General features: G+C 31.5%; 2 protein-coding genes across 4 annotated transcripts; one reads left to right on the plus strand and one right to left on the minus strand.

The window, feature by feature from the left end:
* Nucleotides 1-349: 349 nt before the first annotated feature.
* On the minus strand, nucleotides 350-5,668 carry LOC139491435 (large ribosomal subunit protein eL24-like). Of its 3 annotated transcripts, none has more exons than XM_071279130.1 (5): nucleotides 5,624-5,668; nucleotides 3,057-3,132; nucleotides 2,022-2,269; nucleotides 1,495-1,546; nucleotides 350-463 (listed from the first exon to the last, which is right to left on the minus strand). In XM_071279130.1, coding segments are annotated over exons 1-5 (462 nt in total). In that variant the 5' UTR covers nucleotides 5,626-5,668; the 3' UTR covers nucleotides 350-379. The 3 variants fall into 3 exon arrangements, with proteins under 3 accessions (XP_071135231.1, XP_071135230.1, XP_071135229.1); XM_071279129.1 differs by lacking the exon at nucleotides 5,624-5,668 and adding an exon at nucleotides 5,395-5,458; XM_071279128.1 differs by lacking the exon at nucleotides 5,624-5,668 and adding an exon at nucleotides 3,240-3,264.
* A 62-nt stretch (nucleotides 5,669-5,730) lies between these two features.
* Nucleotides 5,731-19,694, plus strand: LOC139491434 (tumor susceptibility gene 101 protein-like). Its single transcript, XM_071279127.1, has 11 exons — nucleotides 5,731-6,065; nucleotides 8,877-8,961; nucleotides 9,476-9,541; nucleotides 10,028-10,191; nucleotides 10,884-11,028; nucleotides 11,567-11,836; nucleotides 12,363-12,490; nucleotides 13,665-13,757; nucleotides 14,681-14,814; nucleotides 16,018-16,120; nucleotides 18,267-19,694. The coding sequence occupies exons 1-11, from the start codon at nucleotides 6,024-6,026 to the stop codon at nucleotides 18,354-18,356; spliced, it is 1,320 nt and encodes a 439-aa protein (XP_071135228.1). The 5' UTR covers nucleotides 5,731-6,023; the 3' UTR covers nucleotides 18,357-19,694.
* Nucleotides 19,695-20,443: the final 749 nt, after the last annotated feature.

Genomic DNA, 20,443 nt, shown 5'->3' on the forward strand with positions numbered 1-20,443 from the left:
TCATTGGCAATCAAATCACATTTTCTTTTTTTCAACAAAAGGTGAAAAATTATCTAAAAATCCAACCATTCTAAATCCCATAACTCTTGATTGACAAATAGACTATCAGGAATACCAAAATGAATTCTTTTTTGAACGAAATATTTCATCCAAGTTCCATGAAATCTTATCAAAGCATTCTCTAGCCTTTGGACTTACAAAGTTGGACCATAATATCTCCTGTATGAGATAGCCATTCAAAAATTATCATTTTCATACTTTTTCAATATTGCATGTATTGACAACTTGATGTACTTATTATGAACACTTATTAGCACGACGTACACTTTAGAATGAATAACAAAAAACATTGTACTCCACATGTCTATATTAATATAAATTATCGTTTTCCACCAACACGGGGTTTTGCTGCTGGAGCGGACTTCATTGCCATCTTGCCACCTTTCACTTTTGGTGCTGCAGCCTGTAAATGAAGATTAACATGAATTTTAAACAGCTGTAATATGAGCATTTTTAAACAAGATTTTTTTAATTTATATGTGGTGAATAAATAGAGATCATCTTGGTTTTAGAATTGTATTTAGTAACCAGTACCTCTAAGGACAATTGAAATAATATCATTGTACAAATCCCCACCTCCCCTTCTTCATATAATGGATTCTGTTGTACACATTAACCAAGAGCAAACTTTTTTTGGACAAAACCCTTTGTTAATTTGTACGACTATAATTTTTTTGTTATATGAAATTGAACCACAAATAAAATTAGGATTTACTAAATCTTTTAAGGTTATGAACTTAAAGACTTTCTCTGCTCGCTTGATCCCAATATAAAATGAATAACAGAATGAATGCAATGAGTATCCATGTCAAAATCAGAGGAAATTTATGAGAATTTGAAATGAGGGAACATTTTTGTTGAAAGAATATGGAAGAATTGAAGCCAAACTAGTATACATTTTTGATATAAAATTTTGTTTTATGTACAAAACACTTGGAATGGACATCGTTCAGTGAAAGGAATTTGTACAGCCCATTAAATTTTTCCAAATTTTGATAATGTGGGTTAAAAATTACGATTTTGGGTAAAAGAGCAGAATTTTGAGAATTTCACCTACAATGTAGATAATGCAGAAAATTTGAAAATTTAAATAGTTTATGAAGAAAAAATTATTGCAATACATGAACAAAGACTGAACATGGTGTTAGTGAATGAACTTGATGAAATAAAGACACAAATAACTAGACAAGTTTTTATTGACATTTATTATGAAGATCTCCCACTTGAGTAATAGTAGCCAGGGAAGCCATCGTCTCAGAGTAGCTTCCGTCTTGGCAGTTATTTGTGAAAGGGTTAAAAGGCATAACAAATAATCATAAGAATCTATCTTAATGTTGGAAAGATTGCATCAAACAGGTAGGTACAAAATTCATAATATTATAATGACAGGGCATCTAGGAAATTCTGGATCAATGGATACAAGCATGACCTTACCTTCTGTTGTTTCTTTTGGGCATCCTTTGCCTTTGTTTTTTCTTTTGCAGCTCTGTGAAAAGAAATAAAACAAGGCTTACAAACTACATTCAAACTCTCGAAAACCTATCTAAAATAATTCATTTGTTGGAAGTCAAACTTTGACAGAAAAATTCCCGCTGATTTTCTTTACCGTATAACAATAAGGAAATTTGGTATGTTGCAAACTATCCACCATATTTGTTTTTTACATAAATTAAACCCTTTCATGAATAAAACAGGCCAATGACATGCCTGCACATAATATACATATTTTTTTAAGGGTCCAGCTGAAGGACACCTACGGGTGCGGGAGTTTCTCGCTACATTGAAGACCCATTGGTGGCCTCCGGCTGTTGTCTGCTCTATGGTTGGGTTGTTGTCGCTTTGACACATTCCCCATTTCCTTTCTCAATTTTATACAGTATGCGTGTAATTGAAGATAAAAACAATTTTTTCCCCTTTGTTTTCAATCCTAGTATAAAGAGATATTTCAATCCGTAACTAACCTGATGGCTTGTTCTCTTTGTGCTTTACGGACTTCTGGCTTTTGGTTTCTTTTAGCCATAATGTCTGTTAAAGTTGCTCCAGTGATGGCTCTGGCAAATTTTTGTGTCCTACGGGTCCTTTTCTTTGCAACTTCTTCCATCAAACCTTTTTTGTGTTTCCTACGGTACAAAACGGTCCAGTTAATGTTACGAGGGTTTCTTTTCATGGAGTGGTTTGCCTCGGTTTTACTACTGACAAAGTTAAAAACCTGTATGAAATAAAAAAGAAATCTATGATTATTTCAGTTAAATTAGCTACAAAATGAACATATAATTCCAGAAATGTGTGCAGTCAAAAACTTATATGTAGATAGTTATAAACATCCAACTGATCAGAAACATTCGACATACAATGTAAAAGTATTATTATGATAGGAATACCTTTATATCTTGAGATTAGTGAGAATATTGCTTTCATATGCATTTTAAAAAGCATAACAAAAGGTTGTAATAGATTAGCTTAAACATCCTCAAATGAGACGAGTCTACTATCAAAATTGTACTAACATGACCAACAACAGATTCCATATGTGGAACAGGATCTGAAGTGAACGCCTTTTTTGGATGGTGTGGTTTCATGTTGCTCAGTCTTAAAAGTTTTATGTTGTGTTTTGTACATTTTTTTCCGTCATTATATCATCATTTTGAGTTAAAATAAAATGTATCCCTTAGGTATCTTTCATTGAATCTATACTTTTTTTTTCCAAGAATCTTCAATCAAAATGATGACAAATGTGTGCTTCAGTCCATTTCAGTTGCTTCATAAACATTTGATACAATTATCAGCCAAAAAAATTGAATTTAAATTAAAATATTTAAAATTCTGCAAGTTTTGTATATCTAAAATCGATTTTTACATATATCCCTATTGGTAAATCAATTTTTCCCAAATTAAGTTAAGAGGGGGTGGGGGTCAGTGAAAAAACTTTGTGAATTAATTTTTTTTTTCTTCCTACATTGAACTTTAAAATTGGTATCTTTAAAGTTTGTACTTACCCTGCAGTCAATTTTGACCAATCTTTTCCCATGGCCTGGGTATATCTTATAGCCGCTAAATGCACAAAGTTCGACCCTGCAAAGATAAAATATTGTTTCATTTAATACTCTTAACAATGTGATACTTTATAAATCATCATGTGAAGTAAGTGCCATATATACATGTATGTACATTGTTGTTGGTTCATGTTGGACATCTATTTATTTTTTATTTTTTTATTTATAGACATAACTTATATCAAAAGAATATTGCTTCATATCGCTTATTGTTTTAACAGAATCCTGTATCCCGCTTCTCATTGCCATAATAGTGCATGTAATTTCGAGTGTCCCACCTGACTTTGTGTCACATGAAATTAATTTTTTTTCACGTGTTACGCTTAACAAATATCAGCCAATCCTGTGTCATACTTGAAATTAAATACCATATTTTTTAAACATACTACTCTTGCAGGCACATCACTGTATCATGTGCACACAAAACGTGAACGTTATTGTAAAAAAGTTACATGTAATACAAGTGTTTTATCATGATCAGTTGACAAAAGGTCAATTGATTTAAACAATATCATAGAACCATCTGCTCTCACTGTCATGTAATTACATTTTGACATAGGAACTTTAAGGGGAAAGAGCACAAATGGGAAAGTCATTTAAAGTATGTAGTGCACATCTGTGCACAGGGGTGCATTTCACAAATGTTTTGGGGCGGGAATATATGGCAGTCGACTGGTATGCATTATACAGTGTGTTAATAATAGCACTATTAAGGCAACATATGTAGAAGTTCGAACAACAAAATACATTTCTAATACTATTAGGCACTGGCTACGGTTACATGGAAATGTAACAATAATAAAAATATTATTGTTACATTGGAGACTAATTACCGGAATGCAAAGTTGGTTGAGGAACCGATTAATTACGAATGTAACAATAATTATTGAGGCTACGGTTACATTACGTTATTGTTACATGAAAAACAGCAATGTACGCTAGATTTATTAAACTTAAATCTTCTATAGTTGGTTTGCTTCATTCTTTCATATGTACTAAACAATACTTGTAATACTGATAAATATTAAATATTATTATTCAACAATTAAATTGTGTTTAACTTGAATAGTTTTACGTATTAATGTTTTTGATGTTCTTAAAGATACTACTCAAGATTAGGAGTGTCAAAGGCGAAACATATAGTTCAATGGTTTTTCTTTTTTAAAGTATTTAACTGCACACCTACTCTTATTACTGTCATTATACTTTGAACCAATTTTGTTTAGGGTGAAACACTTTAAAAAATTGCGATGCGTTTTAAACCGGCGAAACTTAAACAAAATCAAGACATAAATTTCATACAGCTGAACAACTTGACCCAAATTGATACATCAAAAGCAAAGTTTGCTAACTGTAACTTAAATACTAAGATTTTCTTTATGTACACGTAACCGTGGAAGACGCAATTTCGTTCATCAAAAATGTGTCGGACTTTAAAAACCACTTACTTGATTTGTAGAAATTGTCATTGTAAATAAAAAAAATTACAGTAAATAAATTGTATGTAATAAATGTATGTATTGCAAATATAAAATAAATGTCTTCATTTTTTATTATCTAGTACATATTACTAGTCCCATCGTACAATGCTGTTTTTCATGTAACAATAACGCTATGTAACCGTAGCCTTAATAATTATTGTTACATTCGTAATTAAACAGATCCTTACCCAACCATGCATTCCGGCATTTAGTCTCCAATGTAACAATAATATTTTTATTATTGTTACATTTCCATGTAACCGTAGCCAGTGCCATACTATTATATATAATATTGTTTAAGTGAAAAATGTGTGTACTACCATGCAAAGTATTTGAACTGTACTTGTATACCATTCAGTGCAATTGTTAGTGAATATTTTATTTTAAGTTTAATAGTTATAAACTTTATACTATCATGTGACTGATGCATTAGATGCATCAGACACATAGTACATCTTTTTATAGTACATAGTACATCTTTTTGCTTCATAAAATGTTTATGGATCAATAATACTATGCATCTCTATGCCTCACAAGTTCTTCGAATTCGAATTATAATGTCACTAATGATTAGAATGGAAATACAGCACATCAATTCAGAGGAATTCGATGATAACTTGTGTTATGAAGTCATGAAAATAGTCATATATATTTGCTTTTCTGACATTATTTTAGATAAAATATAATTTGAGAGAGTTAGAATCGGTAAAAGCTTTCATGATGGGTGAAATAAACTTTAGATGCCCGCTAATCACAGAGATTCTGTACGATTTATGTAGGATTACTATAATTCAACATACTTCATGTTGGCTACCGGAAGAGAAAGATTGCACCAGTGATCAATCCTATGACCGAAAAATTTTATTCTAAAAATGTATAACGTACCCCAATGTAAGATGAGTTTTATTTAATAAACAATTTAATCTTTTTACTGGCAGCTTAATTCAATAATCAAATACATTTCTCGTTTTTTTTTTTCATAGCACTTAAAATTAAAAAAATAAGAATTAGGGCGAACATTTAATTTACATTTTGGGTTTTTACATAAATCTGGAATCCCCTCTGTAGCTAATTATAGATATTACAGGAAAATAACATCTGCAATGCGTTTAATATAAACGGTATTTTCGTTAGCAATCAAAACATAAATTTGATTGAGTCATCATCTTCTGACAGTTGACGAATCTTTAATCGAAGAAAAATCATTTAATTTCTGCTTATTGTGTGTGTTTCTGTAACTCCCCCCTCAAAAGTCTTATTTAAGTAAAAAACAAACGATCTATACAGGTGAAAATGGCATTTTTATACTGTTTAAGATGAAAACACACGTTTACCTGCAGAACACTGTTGGCCAACATCAAACGGATATACAGTTCAACAAAAGCTCTTTAAACAAAGTTCAGATTTTGACAGATCTATTTGAGAAATAATGGGGAGTAATGAACAGATGCTAAAATCTTACCTTAGTAAGGTATGAAATATTTCATTAAATATATATCATATGAGACAGGTGCTTGAGGACAATGAGGTGTGACATGCACCTTATCGCTGTTTGTCCGCCATTACTGGATATCACACATGTTCCTGTAAAATGTTGACGTCATATAACAATATATCTGACGTCACAATGGAAAAGTGATTGTTGTATGACTTCAAAAGTTCAAGCGGCTGAGCTGGGAATAAGGATGAGGTGTATTGCTGACATGTTATCACTACATGTATTTGGAAATTTGTCCTGCTCGACTACAAAATTTTTCCTGCTTGAACTTTTGACATCATACAACAATCACTTGTCCATTGTGGCATCAGATATTTTCTACTAATACTTATACTCATGACTATATGACATCTAAATTCTACGGGAAATCTTGCTGGCCATGGTGATAAGTGGTGAAAAGACAGTACATAGTTTATTGCCCCCTCCATAAGGGGGCCCACTGACTACCTAAGAGGAGGCCCACTCTAGTCGTGCTTCAGTGATTTCCTACAATGTATATAATCAACCAAATTTTCCCCTCAAACTGTCAAAGGGGGCCCAGGCCCCTATAAACCTTCTAAATCTGCCTCTTGACCATGCTGACATTGTACATGTGAAGGTACTTTTTTGATGGCTGTCACCCATTCACTTATATAAAAAATTTGTAAGGGTTCCACGGAACCCAGTGTCTCGCCTACTTTTGCTGTTAATCGCAGACTCAACAAAAATGAGGAAAAACATCAATAAAAATTTCCCTCTCGATACTGTCTTTTGATTGAAAGAAGCTTCCAAGTCCATTTATAAGTAAAATACGGAAAAAGTGAATTTTTTTTTTACAAAATTTACTTCTGAATAATATCTTATGATCAGAAACAAGCTTTTGTTTAAGTTTGGTAGAAATCAAGGATAGTTTATTAATTAAGAACATTAAAAAAAAATTAAAAACTTAAACCACAGAGTGAATGTTTTGTTTCTGGCAAAAAAACTAAGTTCATTTATAAGTAAAATACGGAAAAGTGGAAATTTATTTTTACAAAATTTTCTTCTTGATACTATCTTATAATCATAAACAAGCTTCTGTCCAAATTTGGTACAAATCAAGGATAGTTTATGAAAGTTATGAAAATTTTAAAAACTTTAACCACAGAGTGAATGTAATGTTTCCTCGCAGAAAAACTAAGTCCATTTATAAGTAAAATACGAAAAAAATGGAATTTTATTTTTACAAAATTTACTTCTGGATACTTTCTAATGATCATAAACAAGCTTCTGTCCAAGTTTGGTAGAAATTCAGTATAGTTTAAGAAAGTTATTAAAATTTCAAAAACTTTAACCACAGAGTGAATATTTGTGGCCGCCGCTGACGCCGACGACGACGGAATGTAGGATCTCTTAGTCTCGCTTTTTCGACTAAAGTCGAAGGCTCGACAAAAATCAAAGTATATAGTATTTATCCAAAAACAAAATCAGAACATGAAATGACATGCACATCTAAAAAAACAGACAAAAGCAAAAAACAGTGCTTTTATTGCTACTCTTCATCTCAAAGTCACTGTGAGGTGTGTAAAATGTACTTACAAATGTAAACCCACAATTTTAACTTTAAAATAAGTACATATAGGGAGATGTGATATGATTATGATTACCACTGAGACAACTGTCGACAACAGTTCCATTGAATTAGATGTAAGAAATTGTAGTCAACATTACAGCCTTCAACATGCATGCTTGTTTGTATTTTTAAAAACTAGGCTGTAAAAGAGAGGCTATATGTCATGTATGTCCTGGGTGAACAAACCCTAGTAAAATATATGAGATGTGCAAACAGACATGATACTGGGCAGGAATATGAAAATAAGTAGGATGGTATGATTGTCAAAGAGACAACTCTTCACAAGAGATCAAATTAGACAGAAACAAACGACTGTAGGCCACCATACATGTAGGGCCTTCAACAATGAGCATCGCCCATACGTAGTAGTCTGCTATAAAAAGCCATAAAACAATTCAAACAAGGAATTGTAAATTTTACATGATACATGTACAAATGTACTGTAATCAAAACACTAAAATTTCCTCTCACTCATACAGTATAATAATCTTTATCATGTTTATGCCTCAAGCCATCCATCCAGTCTATGTCTCACTCCTACATATAATTGCGGCTGCCACGGCCATATGTTTTGGTTCAGAAGCAGCAACTACTATTTTTTTATTTCTTTGGTTTGCTTGGTAAAGGATTAATCCCTTGACCTTCCATATCTTCCATGCGTTATTAAAACAATGCAAGCCTCCATTTGGTGGTTTAACAAATTATTTCAGAAGGGGAATACATTGTACCAGCAGAGGTTAAGTAGTATTAGCTAGTAGGACCATGATTGCCAACTGAAGCCAGTAAGCAATATTAGAGCATTTTTTCGATACATGTATTACCATAATATCCATTTGACTAATTATAATAAATAATTATATAAGTTGCCTAGTTGGCAATCACATGTGAGGGCTAATTTGAAGAAACTGTTTATTTTTTTATCATTTTCAACCTCTTTGCAGTCTTCACGATGAACTGTTAAATCTACAGGCCCGGTGCTCAATTTTTGAAATTTTTTAGTTAGATTCTGTTGGCCTGTAGATATGATTTACAAGCCTGGGCTGCCTGGGCTGCTGTTCAGCGCGAAGACTGCCTCTTTGTTGCAAATACCATGAATACACAAAAAGCTTAAGAAATTGTTAATTTTTGTTCTTTTTTTGCATACATTGTAGTGTGATTTTGATATTATTCAGTTTCATCTACTACTTTTTCAGTACAAGTATGCAGACATAGCAAAGAAAGATATACTAGGTGTATTTTCACAATATAAAGACTTGAGACCAACTCATGGGCCATTCAGTAAGTATATTACCGTACATGCCGTACATCATCGCGGGTATGAGATTTCACAATTTTCATTGAATAAAGTTAGTATACAAAATATTTTGGTAGATTCAAAACTGTTATCAATATATTTGCATGTGCACTTTTAAATTGGCGGAATTTATTTGGCGATTTTGTTCTATCCGCGAAAATTTTCACACTGCGTAATAACCCGCAATACAGTATATGTGTTATTTAACTTATGAGCCTAATCTTTTATTCTTTTATTGAGATTATGTACCGGTATATGTATGTCATGTATGTAGAACATATTGGTTTATTGCTTTATACCACATAAGCACAAAAAAGCTATATCACTGCAAGAGCTATATTTTGAATTTCAAAATTTAACAAAAGACAGTTTCAAATACATGTAGCAGGTCAAAAATTTCAATTCAGTTTAAATTTACTAAATCTTTAGTTTAAAGCGACTTTTTTTGGTTTTGTTTTTCACTAAACAGAGAACTCAAAATATTTCTTTTTATTTCAGTATTTAATGATGGTTCACAAAAAGATCTAGTAAACCTAGATGGTACTATACCTGTTAATTACAGAGGTAATACATATTATATTTATCACTATTTATTGCTTTATAATGTACTTTGAACACAGATTTAATTCCAACGCCTCAACATAGTGCAGATGACATAGAAGTAGCAGGCACATCACAAAAGATTTGAAAAAAATCAGTGCCCTCCAAAGAAACTATGGCCCTTGGAAATGTAAATTTGACATAGAATTGCATTGTAAAATTGTTATCGAAGGTTTATATAGGAATGTCTAGCAGTTTGAAAATCAGTGCTATTCAATTGTTTAAACACAGTTACAAATATTTTCGTTAGTTGCTCTTTGGGATTCAAATCCCTCTGCGCTTTCAGATCTTGTTGCCCACATGACCCAGTGTGTGTAAGGAAAATTTGTATATATGTCAAAGGTTAATGGGTGATAACAACAAGTATTTTTGGGAAAACTTCTTTCTTCTAGAAAGTAATATCATGAATGTGTGAACATTTAAATAAATTATTTATGTGATTTTTTACAGGTAATATTTACAACATACCAATAGGTATCTTTATTCTGGACACTCATCCATACAACCCTCCTATGTGTTACGTTAAACCTACAAATACCATGCAAATAAAACAGGGAACCAATGTAGATGCCAATGGTAAAGTGGATTTACCATATCTCAGAGACTGGAGATATGTAAGTATTTTTGTTTCCCGCTCAATACACAGAAACAATTGGCATCTGTCGTCTGTCTGTCTGTCTGTCTGTTGATCCACTCAAGAGTTATGCACCTTGGAAACACTAAATGAATCGAAAATTGCATATATAGTGCTCTTATGTCTCTAATTCTTGCCCAATTTTCATCGAACTTATATCAGCAATCACCAATGTCTTTAATTGGTTCAGAAATCAGTGCCAATCAACTATGTTTTAAAAGAATTATGTCCCTTGGAAATATTGATTATTTATTAAAAATTGCATTGTCAGCAATCTCATGATATGGCATTAAATAGGGATGGTATGATAAGATGATTCATATTCTTTGATTTTGAATGAAATGTTTAATTTTGCTCCTTAAAAGGGTACAGAGTACTTACATGTAAAGCAGTTACCTAACATACTAATAGTACTTAGGAGAAATTAAGCTTCTAAATGATCAAAATTAGCGTTTGTCAAACTGCAAACAGCTAAGTATCCAATGAAATTATTTCTGTAAATTGTGAAGATCAAATTTCTTGAAATTTTTATATTTTTGTCAACATGTCAAAGTTAATCAATTTGTCAAAATTTTATGAAAATTAAACAAGCCAAAATGACATTGAGTATACATGTACATGTAGAACTCATCAATTGTCAGTATATTATAATGATGTTAAATTTACTTGCAGCCACAATCAGATTTATTGGGCCTGATACAGATTTTAGTAATAGTGTTCAGTGAGGAACCACCTGTTTTCTCTAGATCTGCAAACTCCCAGAATAGACCACCTCCATACCAAGGAGGAGCCCAACAACCACCATATCCATCACAAGGTTTGAATTACATTGTATTTGTATTAGCATTGGCACATCTCATTTCCATGGAAAGTATTTGGTTAAACCCCCTCAGTCGTTGAGGCATTCCAAACGTTTATTTCATTTCTGCAGAGAATGCAACTTTATATGCTGTTTGTGACAAGGTAAAAAACAATGCATACTTAAACAACCAAAATGATTGATTAAACTAAAATTTCAATGTTATAGCATAGAAGTGATAATACAAATAGAATGCTTCTTTACAGGGTTTAAAAGCATTAAATGTGCTCTTCATACAAAATGTGCATTGGTCAATCCTTTAACACCCCAAAATAATTACAAAATTACTAGACATGCTAAATATAGCATTCAAATCTTAAATAAATATCTTAAGGAACATGCTGCATTTTTAATTATTCAAATACATAAACTGAAATAAAAAAAAATTTTTTTTTACTGAATTTGAAACAATGACTTTTAGCTAAAATATATCGGTTTTCAAAACATTTCATATTTTTTCAACACTCAATAAATCAAGTTTAAACCTAAATTACAGGTGGATTTCCAATGCCCCAACCATATTCACCAGGTTATCCTCAGCAAGGTGGCCAAAGTGGTGGCCAAGCAGGGAGTTATCCAAATTCAGGTTTCCAAGGATATCCTAGCTATCCAAACCAACAGCAAGCTCCTGGAGGATATGGTAATAACAGTGGATTTGGTGGATATCCAGGTCAACAACAACCCCAAGGATATCCTAATTCTACACCAGGATACCCAGCAGCCAGTACTGGTTATCCTTACAGTGGTAGTGTACAGACGGAATCAAGTAATTTGAATTTTATTTACATTTGATGATCTTCATGAACTGAGTTAATTAACTAAATAGATTTACACAAAACTTAGACAGTAGTATAGTTGTGCATTATTATAAAATTTTGGCTTGGAAATGTACATTGAGGAAATTTCTTCGGGTTGACATATCTTATATATTCCATTATTTGGAAGGAAAGATCTAGAATTATCAGCCTTTTAAAATCAGAACACTGCATTACAAATTTCTATCAGTGAAGCTTGAAACCTTTTTTTGATTAGTTGTTTTCAGAATAGAATAATAAGGTCTATTCTAATAACTTTTCTTTTAAATTTCAAATATAATTTTTTGTGTCTGTGCTTAAAGGGTATACAGATAATTTTATTAAATTTAAGGAAAATAAACCTGAGAAAAACATAATTTAGGAAAAGACCAGTTTTAATTTTGATTATGAGCATGTTCATATAAAAAAAATTATATGTTGAGTTTTTTGTTGAGATTTTTGTATTACATTAATGTAACATATTATGATTTATTGCAGCCACGACTGCTGCCAATCGTCCAGGAAGTAATATGACAGTAACAGAGGAACATCTGAGGATGTCTCTCCTATCAGCGGTAGAAGACAAAATGAAGAGACGATTAAGAGAAATATTTGAACAAGCTCAAGTAATTAAACCTTTGTATGCCTGAACTGAGTGCTCCAATAACAATAGAACTTCTTCTGTCAATATATCAGCACTCTATTAATAATTTATTTTTAAGTGAAGTATCTTGTATAACTGAAAAAAAATGTATAATTTGTTTCTATGGAAACCAGAAAATGCACATGCTGAAGACCAATATGTTGTGTTTTGAAAGTTATTGGAGAAAATCTTACAATGTCAAAGCAAATAAAATCTTAAATTTTTCAAGAAAATGTGACCATGTACATGGTAAGGCTTTTAATATTGACCTGAATTGACAGTTTTACATCTGAAGGTTAGAAGTGCTTTCTGGGCACTCCAGCTTTCTGTACCAATAAAAATGGCTGTCATGATAAAATTGAGAATGGAAATGGGGAATGTGCCAAAGAGACAACAGCAGAAGGTCATTAATAGGTCTTCAATGCTACTAGAAATTCCCGCACCCATGATACATGTATGGACAGTGTTGTTGAAAGTTGAGTTAAACTAATTTAAACATAAAAAAAATAATCTATCAATCATTTTTTTCCAAAATGGTGCTGTATTCATTCTTTTTCTTAAGTGTGTTTAAATGTTGGTACATTTTTATTTAATCAGAATAGACCACTTTCGAGTTCATCCGTAACTGGAAAAAATTTGTCAATTATACACGCCTTTGTGAAGTCATTTACCAGATAGAGGGGATTGCCTGTATCCCTGCACTATAAACGTTCATCAAGCGTCTTAGTGATTGTCATTGTGCAGGATAAACTAGAAATAAAATTTGTTCAGTAGGTACTTAATCACAATTCCCTAATGACAGCCGTGCTGATTGTCAATTATGAGAATTTAATTTGCTGAAAAATTCGTGCAATATAGCTTTATAGTTTTCCTACCACTCGCTCAACATTGGAAGGGAAGTGACGACGCCCTTAAACGCACAAGTGACGTTCACTAAAACCAAAGTTTTTGACGGCAATGCATCGACCTCAAAAGTTGTCTATTATTTGCTAGGGCCTAAACACTTTATTCAATATAAAAGTGTGACACTTTCAGGATTTTGATAAGTGTTCGCTGAATGAAATAGTCAATTATATGATAGGAATAGGTCTAGTTGAATGATAATATAAAACTACTTACTACATCAACCAATAACTTAATTATCTTTGTATTTATAGGCTGAAATGAACGTCCTTTACAAGACACAGTCAGATTTAAACACAGGAAAGACCAAGTTAGAACAAATATTTAAAGATCTGGAACAAGAAAAAGTAAGTGACTAAAAATGTGTAAGTTTTGTTAGGTGTGTTAACATCAATGTTTGAAGAATTATGTTTTAGTGTAATAAACTAAACCTAAGAACTGATACTGTGAAAGTGGGGAACCAATTTTCATGGTTTTTGTGGATGACTTTATCCACGAATTTAAGTGTCCATCGAATTAAAACAACCCCTGTCCAAATCAAGACATGGAAAGATCCCCATGTAGGTTGACTACTGATATGATCTAGAGAATATGTATTGAATGTTGCCAAAGCCGAAAATACTATAATAGTAGTCACAGGGCAAACCCACTCTACCCATTCAATCTTTAAAAACCTTTTGATCTTTAAATTCTATAAACAAATATTTTTGATTGATGAAAGTCAGATTTCCAGTATTGATATGCTATGATGAAGTGTTCATTTTATATCCTCATAACTCTCATAGGTATGGGAAATAATGGATTTAATTTTTAATTTTTCTATTTCGATAACTAAAATCTATGAATTTAAAAACCCATGAACATGTAAATGTTGCTCAAACCATGAAAATTGATACCCACGAATTAAAGTACTTTCACAGTAATTGTATTTTAAGGGTTATTTCTTAAATATTAACATTGCTGTAATGTATGGATGTATGACTATTTCACTGCCAATGGCAAATTAAATGCATATTCAGGATGTTAATGTCATATGAATATCACCCTGCATTGTACTTGATCAAACACTGAATCAGATTTTTAACATGCTTGTTACAAGGTAATGTTCTGCATGAATGTCGTCCACATTATTCTAAATCTTAGCTGAATAGGCTTTGCTCATACTCCTAAATGCTGCATGCTTACCAATTTTCAAGTCTGACATAGGTAAAATAAAAATCAACTTATTCTTTTCAAGAATTAATTTTCTATTAAAATTTTTGTTTTACAGGAAGAAATAGAAAGCAATATAAAACTATTAAAGGATAAAGATAGAGAGCTAAAAGAGGCATTACAAAAAGTAGAACACCAAGATAAACTGGACATAGATGAAGCAGTTATAACTACTACACCATTGTATAGACAGTAAGTTGTTGGATATGATGTCATTATATCTCATCTTTTTGTTGATTGACAATGAAGTTTGGACAATGAAGTCGGTGTCAATAAATGTTTGGTTAGATTGACAGAGTTATCTTAATAAGTGAAAATTTGGTAATCAGAGGCAGATTTTTGGGAAAAAAATTGGTTGCTTATATAGGGAATCATTGAAGCGTGACTGGAGCGGGCCCCCTCTTAGGTCAGTCAGTGGGCCCCCACTTATGAAAATTTCTGGATCCGCCACTGGTAAAACAATATTTTTTAGGAATGTTTTCCCATTATTTAAAGAAGTCACTCCAGTCCATGGAAATCACATTACATACAGTAACTGAAATTCAGAGGGTAAAATAAGTACTGTAAATTGATACGCTCTTTCATTTGGTATAATTTCAATATTTAATTGATATAATGCTGTTCTGTACTTATTTTGATTGTATGTTATATAAGTGAGTCTTGCTTTTCGACATCAAGATTAAGAAGGGGGAGGGTTGATATCTCAAAAAATCAGGTTTTATTTTGCCACATTTATTCATATGTCTTGCAGTAGTTATCTTAGTTTTTGTCTCTTCCAACTATATGTTTATGGTATAAGTAAGTTTCTTGGTCTCAGAACAAATGATTTACCAAATGACCAATACTGCAAAAGAGCAAGTGGTGTTGTCAACAAGAAATCAGATTTCCTTACAGTGTTACATTTCTGATTCTTGCAAAAAAAACAAACATTTTAAGGGTGTTTTCTATTCTTGTTTATGACTTTTGTCTGATATTTGGAATCCTCTAGTTTTATCCATGTTTTTAGTGCGAATAAAAATTTGTCCTGCTAATTATTCCTTTACTTTTCCTAATTTTAATTGTATTTTGTCTAAAAAGTCATTTTTTAAAATTTATCCTGTATTATCCTTATAATTTTTTAATAGGTTTCGAAAGTTTCGTTAAGTATATGAATAATCTAGAGAGAAACAGTCTGTAAAATTTTCAATGGCTTATTAAAAAAAAAACAAGCACAAAGACCTTTATTTTTTCTGCTATTTTAGTTTATATACTATCAATTTATAATAGTCTTTTAGAAAGCTTGTTATCTTGAAACAGAGAAACGGAGAAGCAACCATGGCAACCTTAAAGTAAACAGCTGTCATGTCATGATCAGTTCGTACAGTTTTACAAGTTATATTTGTTTCTTTTTTATAGATTATTGAACTCATTTGCAGAAGAACAAGCTATTGAAGATGCTATATATTACTTAGGTGAAGCTCTTAGAAAAAATGTGTTAGAGCCAGATGTGTTTTTAAAGGTATGTTTGTAGCTTTTGGTCTGACTGTCTGTTGATAATTTTAATCTTGTTGAGTGCTGTATATGATGAACCATGATCTTCCACCACACTGCAGGATTAAAATCACTAGTATATTCTTCATCCAATGTCTTTCAACGTGTTCTTATTCAATACAGAATAATTTATTTCAGGTTAGGAATATAAAGGCATTTCTTCAGATTGATTCAAGGATATTAAAATTTGTAAGAGCAAAAAAAAAATTTTAAAAGACATTTTTATTGTTATTTGGAGTTTGGAAAACTGGAAAAAAATTACCTGATAAATTGTGTACAAATAGATGCAATTATTGCTAAACTGCTACAGGTCTATACATTACTCATAGGTGTATTTAAACATGTTGTTAGTGGTATTCTATGTCAATACAGTGTTCTTTCTCCCCAGGCCGTTTTGGTACCGCGACGCTATATTTTTTCACCGTGATGCTATAATAATTACCGCGACGCTATAATTATTCCTGCGACGCTATAATTATTTTGAAGATGCTATTTTACTTGTCCTCAATTTTGAACTTTCATCTATTATCGATTATGATCATAAAAATTATATCGCCTTTAATTGTAATCCTTTTAAGTCGGACACTAAAGGCAATTAAGAGATTAAATAGCTAGGTGTTAATTGCCCTCAGGGTGATAACTGTTTGGATGCGAATATCCCAAGCTGGAAAAATGCAATCACAAAACAATTCGAAATCTATGTTTTGTATTACGAAATTTCAAAGATTGAAACGATTTTTTTTTAAAAGATCGTTTATTTGAGCAACTCTCCAAAAATTACTTTTTTTCTCTTCCGGTAATACGAGAGCGAGAATTTTGGTTTAGAGCTAAAATAAGTTTAATACTTCTTTAAAAAGTTATCATAATTGGCTTAAGTTTATGTTTAATCCACTTAATGCATTAAAAGCGTCTTATTCATTCACAATATCTTGTCAAACAATGTTTATTCTCGAACTCATTTTTGTAATTTTCTGCGGCCGCCATTGCACATTTTTGTGTAAACTACGGATAGGAACCGGACCAGATATGACTAAAAATCCAATTTTCACGATAATGACAACAGATGGACAGTAGACAGAAAAAATATACCAAGAGAGAAAACTACGCATTAACAGACTATTTGTTTGATAACTTTGTTAAAAATACATATCATTTTGATGTAAAGATAAGAAACAACTGGGACTAATTCATTGAGTGCCATGAAACAATGAATTTCATAAACATGATAAAAAAAGTTTTTAAATTGATTTTTTTTTTTTGCTACTTTTGCTACTTTATGTTTACTTAATATAATATAAAAAAAAGTTAATTTTGTGTACTAGATATTGAGTTTTGTATATATACAAGTTGCACTATAATGAACCATTCATTCATTTGACTTATTGTTGGGTAACTGAAACCACATATTTATTTTTGTTTGGCACAAAAGGAAAAAAATAATTCTGTAACTATAAATGAATAAAGAAAACATAAACTGAAACAACTGTTTTTGTGGTTATAGTTTAATTGTATTCTCAGTTATGAATTGAACAATATAAACTAAAACATATAAAGGAAATAGAGCATCAACGCGACGCAACAAATGACATTAAACAAAATACAGTTTTGTTTTTTTTACGCAAAATGTGATGCTATCCAAAATTTCTGGGGAGAACACTGAATAGTCAAAGATATGTTTTTTATATTGCTACAACTGTTTTAAGAAATAAAGCATCAGGCAAACAAAATAGTCTTTCATTGTAAGATAAATGGCCTCAGTGGTGTCTTGTCTGTTATGTGGGAGGTTAAACTGGGTGAAGCTTAATGATTGGTATTTGTTGATATTTTGCTATCTAAGCAGTAGTAGGGAGGAATAGAGCAAAGATTCATCTTCTTGGTGTCATAATTTGTGTTTTGACCGTGTGGACTAGAATTTAACCATATTTAGTTTAAACATTTAAATAAATATGTTTAAACTAAAACTAATATTTACATGACATTTATATGTTATCAACCTGAATGTGCATGTAATATTTCTCATTCGAGGTTAAAGAACCATCATTCACTCAATCAAACAAAATTCACAGTAGAAATTTTTGAACTATTTTTTAGAATAAGAATGTTTTATTTTTCAGCAAGTACGAGAGTTATCAAGACAGCAGTTTATGAAACGAGCACTCATTCAGAAATGTAGAGAGAAAGCTGGTCTTCCTCCTTTAGCCTGACAGATTTTTACATTGTTACCATGGTTACATTATGTAAATAATGTAGATGTTATTGTATATTTTTGTTAATACATAAAGTTTTTATGAGACTGAGGGGGTGAAATTTTTGCACATTTTATAGTGAACAGATAAATAGTTATATTTATCAGAGACATAGCAGAATGGAAAAATCTGCAAAAATTTAACTCTAACTAACGACTACGTTTATTTTAAAAAAATGCGTGTTACTGGTGATTGGAAAAAAGATAAAGTACATATTGTATATGTACTGAAAATAATGCAAAAATTATAAAATGTGAAGACTCATTTAACTTAATTGTAGGTTTGCATATTGTTTACATTATACTTCTTGGTTGTATAGAAAACAGAAAAATTAGAATGAAATTCAAAACAGTGTGGCTGTGGCCATTGATTGACACATTAAATTCATCCATTGACTGGGACAATTTAGGTGAACGTTTGTATGTAACGACCATTGCTCACTATTGATTTATATTAATTATATAAATCAAAACATAAAGGTTATTCCTGATTTATTTTTCGAATTATTTTATAATTAAAGGCGTTAAGAAACCTTTGGTGACCCCACAGTTTAAATGTCTATCGTAGGTACGTCATGAACAGTGGTCGTTACAGGCAAACGTTCACGTAAATTGTCCCAGTCAATGGATGAATTTAATGTGTCAATCAATGGCCACAGCCACACTGTTTTGAATTTCATTCTATTTGCAACAAAAATGTACTGTGCATCTATTTTTATTTGTGGGGTACACATTTTGTGGATTTTTAAACCACAGATTTTAATGGTATATGAAGTATAATTCTTGAAAGCAAACTTTGGAAAAGTTATGAATCAAATATTCCAGAAAATACAATTTTTTCTTAATCCACGTAAATCAGTAGCCTCAAAAAACAATGAATCCACAGTACTGTCAATTGTCATATTTTAACTCTATATCCACACATAAAAGTACAATCATCATATTTGTCTTTATTACATATACATATTATCACATTTATATAAGGAATGGGAAATTCAAGTTTCATCATTTAAGCATGATCTGTCACATACTAGACTCTCATTGACATCAAAACATTTGATAAAGTTTTTCATGTTTTTTTGCTTTATTAGTTTTTTCAGCTTTAGCTACAGACTTGTTAAATTCTGATTTATTTTACATAAGAATGTCACATGAAAAGTTGAAAAAAATCTGTCCATAATTTTTAAATTAGTGGCCCAAACATTGAGTTTTTAATGATTTTGCAGAAAAACCAAAGCTGTATGTTAATAAGCACTAGTAAAAATCTTAAATAAATCATTGAAATTACTATGTAAAATTAGTTGTTTGCTTTTTTTAATTGCGTGACCATAATTGAATATGCTGCATTCCTCCTAAAAGGAATGTTAACCAATACTGTAAACCAACTTGTTTTTGCAGAGACTCTGTTTGGAGTTTGCTCCTTCTAGGCTACTTCGATGTAATTTAATTTCATGATTTTCAAATTGACTCGATGTAGTTAGATAATGAAAGTTCCAAGTTTAAAATTTTACAAAAATATTCTTCTCTGAAACTACAGTATCAAATTAAAACAAAATTGGTCTAAATCATCCTTAGGGTATCTAATTAAATGAATGTATCAAATGACCCCCCTGGCAGCCATCAACCAAGATGGTTGCCATGGCTAAAAATAGAACATGGGGGTAAAATGCAGTTTTTAGCTTATATCTAAAACTTAAGCATTTGAGGCAAGTCTGAAGAGGGGGGATAAAATTGTTCATCGTGTCAAGATCCATCTGCCTTGTAATTTTCAGACACAACAAACAACCCTCTTGTTGTGTTGCTGCACCTGAATTAGTAATTTTAAATGTCAAACAAGTGTCTTACAAGTATGTCAAGCTTTAAATTGCCCCTAGTGTAGAAACATGTTTTAACAATATGTCAAGCTATTAATTGTTCCTAGTGTTGACACATGTCTTTAAACTATGTCAAGCTGTTAATGGCCCAAAGTGTAGACATGTTTCCTAACAATTTGTCCAGCTATTAGTGGCCCCAAGTGATGACACATGTCTTAACAGTGTGTCAAGC

The sequence above is a fragment of the Mytilus edulis genome, chromosome 10, assembly GCF_963676685.1.
Source record: "Mytilus edulis chromosome 10, xbMytEdul2.2, whole genome shotgun sequence".
NCBI classification, from domain to species: domain Eukaryota; kingdom Metazoa; phylum Mollusca; class Bivalvia; order Mytilida; family Mytilidae; genus Mytilus; species Mytilus edulis.

Bases quoted from the DNA above. Each gene is read 5' to 3' on its own strand.
- LOC139491435 (XM_071279128.1), bottom strand. The intron at 1,547-2,021 runs GTTAGTTACGGA...TTCTTTTCACAG, and splicing joins CAAAGAGAACAAGCCATCAG to AGCTGCAAAAGAAAAAACAA. The intron at 464-1,494 runs GTAAGGTCATGC...CTTCATTTACAG, and splicing joins CCCAAAAGAAACAACAGAAG to GCTGCAGCACCAAAAGTGAA.
- LOC139491434 (XM_071279127.1), top strand. From the start codon at position 6,024: ATGGGGAGTAATGAACAGATGCTAAAATCTTACCTTAGTAAG. The intron at 13,758-14,680 runs GTAAGTGACTAA...TTTGTTTTACAG, and splicing joins AAGATCTGGAACAAGAAAAA to GAAGAAATAGAAAGCAATAT. The intron at 16,121-18,266 runs GTATGTTTGTAG...TTTATTTTTCAG, and splicing joins AGCCAGATGTGTTTTTAAAG to CAAGTACGAGAGTTATCAAG.